This window comes from Suillus clintonianus (assembly GCF_016758775.1).
Source record: "Suillus clintonianus strain FC179 chromosome Unknown DEU56scaffold_24, whole genome shotgun sequence".
NCBI lineage: Eukaryota > Fungi > Basidiomycota > Agaricomycetes > Boletales > Suillaceae > Suillus > Suillus clintonianus.
The window spans coordinates 178,765-190,911 of record NW_024539248.1 but is presented as its reverse complement, the minus strand read 5'-3'; the positions used below and the strand labels follow the sequence as shown (position 1 = coordinate 190,911).

At 48.4% G+C, this 12,147-nt stretch overlaps 4 protein-coding genes across 4 annotated transcripts; 1 reads left to right on the top strand and 3 right to left on the bottom strand.

Moving 5' to 3' along the window:
* Positions 1 to 327: 327 nt before the first annotated feature.
* Positions 328 to 771, bottom strand: DEU56DRAFT_714937 (uncharacterized protein; the record flags this gene model as incomplete). The annotated part of the gene is made up of 3 exons (XM_041347568.1): positions 328 to 456; positions 528 to 602; positions 628 to 771. Coding segments are annotated over 3 exons (348 nt in total), but the record flags the coding sequence as incomplete, so codon positions are not given.
* Positions 772 to 2,636: 1,865 nt separating this feature from the next.
* DEU56DRAFT_979692 (uncharacterized protein) lies at positions 2,637 to 8,265 on the bottom strand (the record flags this gene model as incomplete). Its single annotated transcript, XM_041359755.1, has 19 exons — positions 2,637 to 3,013; positions 3,068 to 3,472; positions 3,532 to 3,641; positions 3,691 to 3,782; positions 3,835 to 4,282; positions 4,338 to 4,408; positions 4,466 to 4,742; positions 4,800 to 4,898; positions 4,966 to 5,553; positions 5,611 to 5,661; positions 5,715 to 5,749; positions 5,801 to 5,991; positions 6,045 to 6,154; positions 6,211 to 6,454; positions 6,523 to 6,859; positions 6,910 to 7,597; positions 7,649 to 7,849; positions 7,922 to 8,056; positions 8,116 to 8,265. 19 exons carry the CDS (start codon positions 8,263 to 8,265, stop codon positions 2,809 to 2,811), a joined length of 4,437 nt encoding a protein of 1,478 aa, XP_041209978.1. The 3' UTR covers positions 2,637 to 2,808.
* A 531-nt stretch (positions 8,266 to 8,796) lies between these two features.
* DEU56DRAFT_795301 (uncharacterized protein) lies at positions 8,797 to 9,758 on the top strand. The gene is made up of 5 exons (XM_041352834.1): positions 8,797 to 9,084; positions 9,136 to 9,217; positions 9,267 to 9,322; positions 9,372 to 9,480; positions 9,541 to 9,758. Exons 1-3 carry the CDS (start codon positions 9,055 to 9,057, stop codon positions 9,320 to 9,322), a joined length of 168 nt encoding a protein of 55 aa, XP_041209977.1. The 5' UTR covers positions 8,797 to 9,054; the 3' UTR covers positions 9,372 to 9,480; positions 9,541 to 9,758.
* Positions 9,759 to 10,025: 267 nt separating this feature from the next.
* DEU56DRAFT_795294 (uncharacterized protein) lies at positions 10,026 to 10,904 on the bottom strand (the record flags this gene model as incomplete). The annotated part of the gene is made up of 2 exons (XM_041352833.1): positions 10,385 to 10,904; positions 10,026 to 10,329 (listed from the first exon to the last, which is right to left on the bottom strand). The coding sequence occupies exons 1-2, from the start codon at positions 10,457 to 10,459 to the stop codon at positions 10,027 to 10,029; spliced, it is 378 nt and encodes a 125-aa protein (XP_041209976.1). The 5' UTR covers positions 10,460 to 10,904.
* Positions 10,905 to 12,147: the final 1,243 nt, after the last annotated feature.

Genomic DNA, 12,147 nt, shown 5'->3' with positions numbered 1-12,147 from the left:
TGCGAAAGTGATCTGAATGTTCGATGCCAGCGATCACCGCACCCCGCGCCAACGGCAGAATTGTTTAGTGTTGGTGCAGCAGTGTCTTCCCTTCTATAGAGGTCGTTCACTACAGGTACCAGTAGATCTCTTATATCGATCTTCATTCTAATAGCCAGTGTTGCCAGCCTGTACTTAATCAGCGAATAAATAGTTTCACCACTCCAGGGCCTGTGCGCAGCTGGACATTCAAATGTTGATCTATTTAAAGTGTTTAGAATAAGTTTCGAGGGATACAGCATAGTATTTGAACAAGCTATACGCCGTTAATAACGCAGGAAAGCGGGATTTACATTCAGCTGGGGCAATCTCCTCGAACGAAGTCGGAGATAAGTTCATCGAGCAGGCACTGAGATCGATAGTTTCGCCTCCGGCATCAACAACGATGACTCCCTGGCTGTCAGATTGATCTTCCTCCTCGTCCGAGTAATCTGACACATCTATAAGGTTTTTAGAGAACATATCCGACGCAATCATGCTGGTAAAACAGAAATGATTACTTCGCCATCGGTCAAGAGGTGCACGTAAGATTGCTCCTCCTTAGATGAGATGAGACCGGCGATCTCGACAGCGCGTCTAACCTGTTACCTGTTGTTGTTGTTGTTGTTGTTGTTGTTGACCTTCCCAACCGTTCGGACGCGTGATCACGAACTCGATAGAGTTCTCGACCGAACTCCAGAAATTCGAATGTGATTCCTGGATGTCAGTCCGAGCGCATTGGAAGAGGTAGCGGCACTTCACGTCACCCGCATTCCCAATTAGCCTGGGTCCGCTGCCTGTTCGAGAGGAGAGAAGATAGACTGTTGAAGGTCCACGAGTCCTTGACTGCTGGAGACAGAGATCTAGAGGGCTCAATTAGAATCTGGGACCGAGAGAGGCAAGATGGTTACTCTTGGAGGACACAGACAAAGTGCTGGTGCCTTCAGAATTTAAATGTTGAACATCTGGCTAAGACTTGCGTACCAACAGTTGGAATGGAGTGTCAATGAGGTACCGGCAAAAACAACACATGTAGCCCAACCAAGCAAGAGAGTAAGCGTAAATCGCATATCCAAAGATCACTCATCAAAATATTCGTCAGGTACTAAGTCCTCGTTCCCACGAGCATCCACTGCAGTATTGCGCTATAGATGTATATATGAGACAAGACATGGTGATGAAAATGGACCGGGCGCACCTCTTTGCCCTTCGCGAAAGGAACATCGACAACGGGTGGTGCTGCGGCATGATCGGGTCGCCAGGTGAATAAGTATCGTATCGTTTGTTGTGATATCTATGTTGACTTGAGGCAGTATTTTATCACTATATCCTTCAGGTTTCTCCTTGTTCCTATTCATAGCTAACAATCCCGAGCCTTACCTGAGTCTCCAAGCTGTCGGGAAACCTCCAAGATGATATCACTATCACTACGCTATGTATGAGTCCTCGAACGGGTTTAAACAGGTATAGGGTAAACCTGTGGGTGTATATTGAAATTAGACATTGTACATACTGACTCCAGAGAGGCATGATGTAGGATGCCAGTGAGTTGAGTTGAGGGAACTCAGGGAAGACGAACACAGACGCAGAATATATGCAAGGTATACATCGAATAAAATCGAATAAATGAAATAAATGATAATACTCGAAGCAAACACTAATCGGACATTGAAAATTTGTCCGGCTTAGCGGCAAAGTCGAAGTGTAACCAAACATCCACCATACTATCATTCCCTATAACATGCAAAATTTTCAGCAAAACTTTTGTAGCTCCTCAGCAACATCACATTTTCTTTCGCAAATTTGCTCCGTCATATATTTGTATCTCCTCTACATGGATCTGATTTTTACTGATTTTTAGGATGATGTGGTGTGATGTCGGAGCAAACCCGATAAAACTCAGGGTCTACTCTCTAATCTGCAACATTTTGTCACGTCCTGTCACACCTCGGCACAGTAGCCGCACAGTCGACTTTCGCTCTCCGCAGGATGCTGGCATCGGGTAATACGGGGGGCATACCTGTATGCCGAGGAGGAGTTTGAATTACTTACACATCTCCCCTGTCCTGTGTCACGCTATTGTACTTGTCGTTGATTCTACCACTGTAGCACCTCAGCGCAAGAGAGTAGCCTTTATCGAATTGGTTTTCTGACATCCCTAGAAGGTGTTCATTGTGCTCTAGGTAAAATTTTACAAATACCTTTGCAGGATCTTCGGGATCTGGATGATTTGTGTTGGGAGAAGGTTTCAAAACACCACTATTTCATCTCTCGCAGCTGCAATATTCCAAAATCTTTTATTCTACTTTTACAAAACATCACTTATAGGTACTCTGCGCATGCTTGAATTTTTTCAATGTCACTTAAGCACGATGTTGAAGTGCTATGAACTTTTTGCATATTAGTAACCGTGGACATATTACAGGGAATGATAGTAATTCTACATATGTAGTGTCACAAAATGTAGGTTCGTGGGAATTTAAAACGCATTATCAATCCGTTTTCCAAGCACGCAACCCAAAGCATCATGATTGAGATCATCTTCTAGTGACCAGCGGACCCGGCTGGAAGCTCTCTCGAAGAGTAGATGGTGTGCATGAAATTAGAACGTCAATGAAATTTACAGTCTCTTCTCCTAGTTCACAAAATCAATTTGAGTCATTATTGACAATGAAGCTATATCGCTCAACCCTTACGATGTTCCCTATGCGAAGCTCTGCGTGAGGCACTCACGCAAGCCTGTTTTTCACTATACTGTCGAAGCTGTCCTACGCAAGATAGCTGCTCCGCTTATTCACCATCCTCAAGATGCAAGACCTGCGAATCTTCGTCCAAAGACACTCCCCTATCTTTACGCATCGCGCGGTAGCCCATAGACACGTATTTAAAGGCGATGCCCAAAAACCCGAGCATGATCAATGGCACAGATGCCAGTGTGGCAAACACACCAGACCCTGACCCAGGCAAATCGTCGTCTTCAGGTAAACTAATTGACCTGTGCATCAACATTAAGCATAGAACGCGCACATATACAATAAATGCCACTCACCCTCTCGCCATTTTACTCTTGTTGTACCACCACCATGCGACGGCAAGCGCTGTGATCGCAAAGGGGAACAAAATCACCATCATCCAGAACATCACGCTGTGGCCAAAATTGTGGTTGGGAGTGTCGGGGTTGGGAATGTCAGGGTTGGGAATGTCAGGGTTTGGCATGTCAGGGTTTGGAATGTCAGGGTTTGGAATGTCAGGATTTGGAATGTCAGGGCACAGGTGTTGCGTGCCTTGGTCGATGCGGTCACCGCCCTCACAAGTAGAGTAGGAGACCTTGCGATAAGCTGTGCGCTCGTACCAATAGTCTTCTTGATTGCGACATGAATCATTGGGCGCGAGTGGACTCGCTCCCGGTATTAGAACACATTTACCATCCTCGTTACGGATATAGTTGAATTCACTTTTTCATTCCCGGATTTAAATTAGCTCTGAACGGGTGGTATCACACCCATGACTCACCACTCAAAGTCCTCCGACATACATATGCAGTTCCGTACGACAATGTCAAGTGCCTTGGGCGTGTTTCCAACAACACAATTCACGTCTCGTCTGCGACGATGGTACAGCGTCTATACATGATATGAGTGAAAAGGCAAATCTCGAATTTAGGGGACTCACCTGTTGTCCGAATAAGCAAAGAGAATCTATTTCCTCGCTTGGGCTCCACAGCTCAAAGTCATCGTATCCAGGATTTTCCACATCCACGAGGCCTAGAAGAACGGGTTCAATATCAATCATCAAGCACAAGAGCACCTTACTCACATTTTTTGTGCGTGAGAGACGAAAAGTCCAAATGCACGATCACCGAGCCAGTCGTCCCGGGATACTGACCCAGGAGCATGAATTTCCGGCTCGTATCCTCTGGAACCGTCATGATATCCCTCACTCTGATCTTTTCAGTCGTGAACTTAAATTCTTGCCATTTGAGTCCTTCGTCTGTGGTAAAGAGGACGTGGTCTGTCGGCTCTTTGTCGTTCACGATCATGATGACAGACCCTGAGTCGCCAAACTTCCACAAATGCGCGTCCTTGTGCACTTCTTCCCATGTGAAACCGCCATCCCGGGACAGGAAGGTATTGCTCTCGGTGTAGGAGGCAAGTAAATCACCTACATTCCCGACTGCCATTACGACACCGACGACGGATGGGCTGCTGTATGTTACGCGGGCATCAGAGCGTTCTGTATACCCGTGGACATGGAGCGCACAGCCCTAAACACGACAAAATCAGTCAACTGACAGCGATACACAGACAAGCACAATATACCACTGATGTGCAAGGGTACTTCAGACCCAACGAATCCACCGAAGGGGGTAGAAGCGCCTTCCATGTGCCACCTAACACAACAAGCAAACATCAACGAGCGACATAGATACTCAGCAAATAAACCATACCATCATTATGCGTAATCCTCGTCTGCAGAATCTTACGCCCCGTGAGCGCAGCCTCCGCAGGATTGGCCACCACGTTTACCATCGCTATACCATGCAACCCTGCAAATTTCTCAAAGTCGACGAAGCCGGCACTGTTCCTGTTCACGTTCTCGATGGACACTCCAAAGTAAGTTCCGTTTGAGTTGGATTTGAGGATATGACCCCATGGCGTGGGCCATTCGTTCATAGTTATGTGTAGGAAGATGGCCGTGGTGCTCGATTCAAGGATGGTGAACGCCTAGAAAACACGATTGAGCGATTCCAGCGTTTTTAGAGTTATGGAGATCCCGCCTACATGCGAATCTGGATGCATGCCAGGAGGGAAGGTCGCAGAAGTAAATGTCTGTCCGTCTCGTGAGACCTGGAGGTTTAGCGTGCCCCTCGTCTGGAGGTACTACAAATACAAAACCAACAATATTAAATCAACCAGCACGCAGCACAAAAGAACCACCAAAACAGACCTCCGCAACGATCAAAAACTCTGAAAGCTTGGTGAACCCCACGACACGGTCAAACAGCTTCGTTTTCTTCATGAAATAATTTGTGACAGAGACGAGCTGCAGTGCGTTCTCTTTCCCAAAAAATAACTGCGAGCCCTGCTTGTTCTCATACGACTCGCATAGGATCTGAGATGATTCGAATGGCAGGTGGTCGTGTCGCGCCCAGTCACAGTTGACGACATAGTCCTCCAGCAACTGCCAACTCCGCCCATGATCCGATGTGTACTGCGCCTGCGCGCGACAATTCTCGTACCCCATCTGGCAATCCACATTACCGATCCAGATGAGATGGGAGGACTTGGTCTGGAAGCGGAGCACTGCGGCCCCGAAGGTGTTGGGAAGCGAAGGCGCTTCATTGATATGCCAAAAGCGACCTGTGCTTGTTGTGTAATAGAACTTGTTAGTGTCGGTGATGAGATATGCGCGTTCGTGGAAGTGCGGGTGCATGTAGAACGCCAGGAAACGCTCCCCTGGGTACTTTTGCTCCCATGTGTAGCCTTCGTTGCTGGATTGCCATATTGAGAGATCGGCAAGACGGACAATGACGGTCTATGGAGGCAGACGTGAGCTGAAGTCCTGACATGGTACGATATACATGACGCTCACCTTCGAGTCCCTGAAAAACTCGCTCTGCAAAATATCACTACGGAATGGATGCTACGATATCGTAAGTTATCCACACTGAGAACAAAAGCGAGAACGGAACATACAATTTGGTGAATAATCTCTCCTTCGGCAGGTGGAGCTGCAAATGATGCATCAGACACAGACGTTCCACCACTTCTAAAACACTGACGTCTCAAACAAGGTTTGTATATGGGCTCGTCCTTGCGAATACCGCCCTCACACTTGTTCCCAGGGATCTTGCGATATCCCGATGAACCCATGTACGTCTCGTCGGTCGTCCCGAGGGTGCACTGGGTGCTGGGTATGCGCTCTGGACCCGAAGGTACACACATACCACCACTCCGTACGTAGTTGTAGTCGCTGGAAGGATCCGTAAGCGGGGGTGATGAGTAGAAAGAAGAGAAACGATGTACCATTCATAATCGTGGTCCTCGCATGAACACTTATCATCATGAACTTCTGGATCGTGGAATTCCTCGTTCATATAACAATCTGCATTAGCCTTGCGCCTGGTGTACCATTGCTTCGAAAGATATTAGCAAGACCATTATCATGGCAAGGATTGCATTAGCAGCTAACCTTGGCACCCATGATGCACTCGGAGTTGAATTTGGCTCTTGCATACCATGACTCCTTGTCGTCAGGACCACACATCCGGCGCCCGAGGCCGGCGAAGTCGAGGTAGATGGCAGCGTTGCGGCCCCTATTGGGTTGTTGGGACTGCCGCATCACCTGGCCGAGAATGAGGAACTTCTGAGACGTCGAATCTGATACCGTCGTCAGGCCCTTGGCACGAAATTGGATGCCAACATTGAACGTGTTCCTATAGGGCGGGGCATTTCAGTAAGGTCGCATGTATGCACACGCAGACAGTGGCGGGGCAAGACGTACCAGCTCTGGCCCATGTCCGTGGAGTACATGATGGTGTCGGTAGGTTGCTCGTCGTCGACGATGACAATAACGCTTCCGGAATCGCCGAATTCATATTGATATGGGCCTTCGTGGGCCATGGTCCATGTCAGGCCAGCGTCGGTGCTCAAGTAGGTGTTGCCCTCCTCATATGGCGCGAGCGCCTTTCCGACGGAACCTACGCCCATGACGAAGCCAGGGGCGGGGGACGAGAAAATGGGACCATAGTTGTGCATGTCTGTCACTGAGTGCAGGTGCAGCGAGCATGTATCGGAGGAGCAGGAACCGCTAGGAGCGAGAAGAGGATCCCACGAGCTGCCTGCGAAGATGTGAGGTTGGTCCACAGGAAAAACACAAATCGTTCCTCACCGTCATTGAATGTGATGACCGACCGTAATTGCTTAGCTGCCATCTGCCTCTCGACGTCTTGCGCATTTGCAATGACGTTGGCGATACCGACACCCTCAACGCCATAGATGTTCTCGTAGTCAACATACCCCGCCATGTTTCTGTTCGTGTCCTTCAAGCTCTCCACAAAGTAGGTACCGTTGGAGTTGCTGACGAACAAGGTACCGATGTTGGTTACATCGTGCAAGACGACATCTACTGCTAGGGAGTGGACTGTGGACTCGACGATGGTGTATGCATTCTCCCGCAAGCGTGCCTGGGAAGCATGCGGGAACTGTGCCTTGGCCCACTCCTTGGTATTCACAGTAACATATAAGAGCATGTCGCCCTCGCTGCCGAGCGTCAAGTCCTTGAGCGTAACCACGGCAAACTTGGACACGATCGCAAATGCCACGACACCCTTGGCATTCTCGCCGATGCCAATGTCTTCAGTCTGCTTGGTGACAAAGAAGTCTGTGCTGGAGTAGAGACGACTGCTTGCGATGTTGTGCGAACCAGTCATGGCAGAAGAGTCATAGGCGACGCAATAAATGAGGTCTTCGTGGGCGTCGTGCTTAAAGTCTTTGCTGCTGTGAGCGAATTGGCAACGGGAGACGTCATCCAGGAGCAGTTGTGGTGATGTGGCGAATCCATCTGTGGTGTAGTACGTCTACATAGAAATTTGAATGCGATTAATATGAATAAAAAGATGAGTGCGCACGACGTCTCGACACCGTTCTCCCCATGGAATGTTGTCACATTTAGTAGCCTGGAAGAGGATATGCTCCCACTTTTTGGGATCTGAGTGAAAGGAGAGTGGTTTTGGGACGTAGGCTACCGTCTCAGGGACGTCGAACGTGCGCCACGTCTTTCCGCGGTCATCTGTGCGGTAATGAGTGAAGGAGTTGGTTAATACGAATGCCTAGAGAGAAAGATCGAAAGCCACGTCAGCAGATGAAATAGACTGGGAAGAGGGGTATGAACAGTAGCGCACCACGCGGTTGTCGAATGGGTGCTCAATGAACATTGCAGCGTCGCCAGCTGGTATGTCATCTGCGAGGTTCCAGCTCTTGCCTTCGTCCTGAGAAACATATATCTCCCCGTAGATGGCATCATGGTATATCACACTCTAGAAGTTAATATTAATGATATTGAAAGTGAACAATGAGCCAGATATGAATGCCTCACAGTCGCATCATCGAAAAAGAACAATCGGGCCGGTTCATTGTCGAAGTAGGTTACGGCATGTTCTGGGTCAGTAGCAAACGCAGCACCAAAGTAAATAAGAAAAGCAAGCGTTGACCATATGAAAGCGATTGTCCCATGCCAAGAAGCCATGCAGGACGTTGTGGATGGAGAGAAGTGTAGCGCACGTTGTATGCCGCTGTGAGACTTGTGGGAAGTCCCACTGCCCGTAGTCCGTGGGTTAGTGATTGAGAGCAGTGTCTGCCAATAATAAGCTGGCATCTCGCCTAACTTGCAGCGGCGGCCCGGGGTGCGTCAGACTGAACTGTGGATTTGGAATCGAAACCTAGAGAAGGGTCCAATTGCAGATGTAGTAAGAATACATTATTGAGGCTGCGAAGAGTACCAGTAGCTGAGAGTAGCCCATTATGTAGTGGGATCCACTACTAGTACTACTTTGAGGAAATGAATAAGGGCAACGTATTCCGCTCGTTGATCCTGTCATCGTCACTCCAGCACCGAAAATCAAGTTCTGCAGGGGACACTTTGACCCGTGCTAAGACTGACTTGAAACTCGTTGATATTGGAGAAATCGCTAGCCGCACTGGTGTGAGGAAGAAAATGAAGATGTGTAAATAGAGGTAAATAATGCTGTTAGTCACTGCAACCGTCTCCTGTCTCTCTGGCAATTCACATGTACTTCTTTGCAAGAGCTCAGACGACTTCACAGTTACGAGCACTATGAGCACACAAGCAGCCGATTCAAGATAGTAGCTAGGTCCGAAATTCGAATTCAACCCACTGGGAGTCTGGGAGTCGGCGCTCCATTCCAAAGTTTGACCTAGGCTCACCTCGTCATCAAAAGCTCCAACACAAAATATACCTCCAAGATAACTGATTAAAGCACTGCTTTATTTGCTCACGAGGTACCTCGGGCCCACTATGGAGAGATGCCACCACTTGACTTTTACCGTACGTATCTTTCTTGGGCGAACCAGGTTATGAGGCTGATGTTCCGCATAGTTTAAGCCAGGCCATCATTGCGAAGAAGATAGCCCTTCTGGATTCTGTTTAGTCAAAAATGTGGTGATTGGCGCAGCTCATGGTAAGGTTCGCCAACCTCAATGACATCCATTTACTCATTCCCACTGCAGCACCTCGAGTATGGGATTCAATGTGTTGTTATACTGGTCATTGCTTTGCACCATAGCAAGTTCAAGGTCGTTCGTCGGGGACATTTTGCTTAAATGTTGTGCCAGGTAATGGCACGCGGTCAATAGCGTGGCAAGTCAAGATCCCAACGGTTTTCTTTGCCGATCTGCTCTTGGCACGTGAGTTTCTGCTGACGTTTATGCTCGTGGATGCCTTGTGAGCGTGCTACCAATGAAAGGCGGGTACAGTGATCGTGCGCTAATTAGCCCGGAACAGAGCTAGCGCTGGTACAATCTCCCATCAACATGCCAATTATAGGTACAAAAAACGTGCGGTTTGAGCACTTGGACCGAGTGTCTCGACATTGTTGCGTTCTCAGTCAGTGGATACTATATTTACTACGACTTAGAGCCGGGAACATCGCACTTTGATTCAGCGTCAGGAATCGTAAACGGTTCCTCAGTGCACATACTGACCATGATCAACGGTTGCGAGAGGTCTAGTTTGATGATGTGTTACTGAAGATTGAACAGCATGAGCGGGAGAAAATTGTGAAGGGGTGCGGGTTTCGCATCATGAATGTTTACCCGCTGCGAGCTCACACTTCTATTATTGAATATGTTGACACAGGAGCATTGCTGTAAAAGAATACTGGAACCCAGAATATCGAAATTTCCCACGATGTGAACTAGGTTCTTGTATTACAGGTATATGGGCAAAGATATATCACTTCTTTTCCCCCATGCAAATGGTGGCACATATTCAAATGGTGAATTCACCCTTTCCAAAAGCCTTCGCGTAGCCCTTGAGCCGAACAAGACCTTCATCCTGATTCCAAGCCACCCACAGCTCTCCTCCACGCGGGCTCACCTGACGAACATGCATCTCCTCCTCAGTCTTCTTCCCGAGCCGACTCGCCCAGTAAGGTACGAGCAACGTGTGCGCGCTTCCACAGACCGGATCTTCAGGGAGATCTGCTGCAGGTGCAAACATACGTGAGACGAAGATTTGATCAGCGTCAGGCGTAACGTGCGTGATGATGTTGATGGTATAAGAAGTCTTGCGCTGGCGATGCACATTTGAGAACGGGGTCTAAACGTATGTGACACCGTATGCTTACCAGGACTTCTTTATCTAGTTTCATGTCGCCTATGTTTTCATTTGGACCGACAACAATCATCAAGTAGTCACCCATCTTGCCGTCGCCTTTGGCAACATACGTGAGACGATGACTTGATTGGCGTCAGGTGAATATCCCGATACAAGCAAGGTCATCTTGATAATCAATACCAGACCTAGCAGAACAAAAAATTTTGACGGACTCGGGAACCTGAGGACACACCTAATGTTAAGCATGATCCGTATCTGAGTGGTTCAGCCAGACAGCTCGCGAGCGATTTTCATTTGAGTTAGCACTGGGTTATCGCATGCTAAGCATATCACTGGACTCTTGAATTCATGTGCGGTGTCCACCGGATCATCATGAAATCCATCCAGTGATGCGTGGGTATCAACTTTCGAGGTCACAACATAACGGATTGAGAGGTGGGAGAGTGAAATGCGGAAAACTCAGAAGTGTCAGTGCATAGATGAGTCAGAAAAATCATATTTTAGACACGCGTCCTCACCACACATACACCATACGAACAACAGACAGCAAAGACGCTAGATGATCATTTAGCATTGATTGGGAGCAGTGACTCAAATATCACGCAACACCAGTTCAGTCACAATGTGAATAAGACTGACCAAGACTTGTTCTCCACATGTCCGCACACGCTCCAGTATCGTGCATGCGTCACTGCTTCGGGTAACATTTCGAATCATGGTGTTAGTCCGAGTCATGAATAGTGTATCCGCTGATAGTTCCACTTTGTCGGATTATACTGGCATGACACCTGGCGGCAAAAAAAAAACAGGCCATAGTGTGCTTGCCTGTGCTTGCTATCCCCATACGGTGCGTATTTTCTTCAAGTCGAACGTGACAGTAGACTTGACACCGGACCTCGAGCCGTGCGCAGCGCTGCAGAGGTAGGAGAGCACGAAGCAGATGGTCGTCCAATATAGTAGAAGGAAAACCTGTCTGCCCATGATCTGCATGAGTGAGACAGGGTCAGACGTCGACCCCGGTGGACTTCCGACATCACAGGCGGTCTCGCACACGATTCGAGTACTATCTGCCTCGCCTGCGATTCAAGCACCACCCATTCGCCTGCGTCTCCTTCGCATGGCAGGCCCAGACCCAGCCTACGTCCGCAGCATATTCGGCCTCCACCACACCGCACGTGGCTCCTACGTGCATCACTGGACGCTGTTCTATGCCTGCCGTCGCTGCACACTTGGTCTGGGCGTATCAGGCAGAGAGCATGGGAATAAGATATGTGCTGATTGAGCCGCGCGTTCCTCTTGCTTGACGAATACCCTGCACGTCCAAATGCGAGTATCTGTGCTCTTCTGGAGGTGCATACCATCTGTGGTCGCACAGATATCCCTGTTTAAATGAACTATGCGAGGGCTCGAGGGCTCGAGATGACTGTAGGATATTAGTTGCTCAGTGCTCACGTTACCAGACACTTCTGGACTTGATACCCAAATTCCGGAAGTTACATGTGGTGCATAACAGCCTACAAGCCTGGGGAAATTTTTTAGACTTATCAGAACCAGCGAACGTGCCAGTGGATGCTACATGTAGACACACGGCCAACTTGAAATTGGTTGGAGCAGACCAAGTTCCTTTCTTGTAAGAAACAAAACACCCGTAAATAGTTCGAATAAGAAACTCCATTTGAAACCGCCTCTCCTCAATGCTCGTTTCTGTCCCTTCCCTACCATCGAGGGCAATACTACCTTGATTCGTTGTCATCATCGGGCATTTTCCAGGTA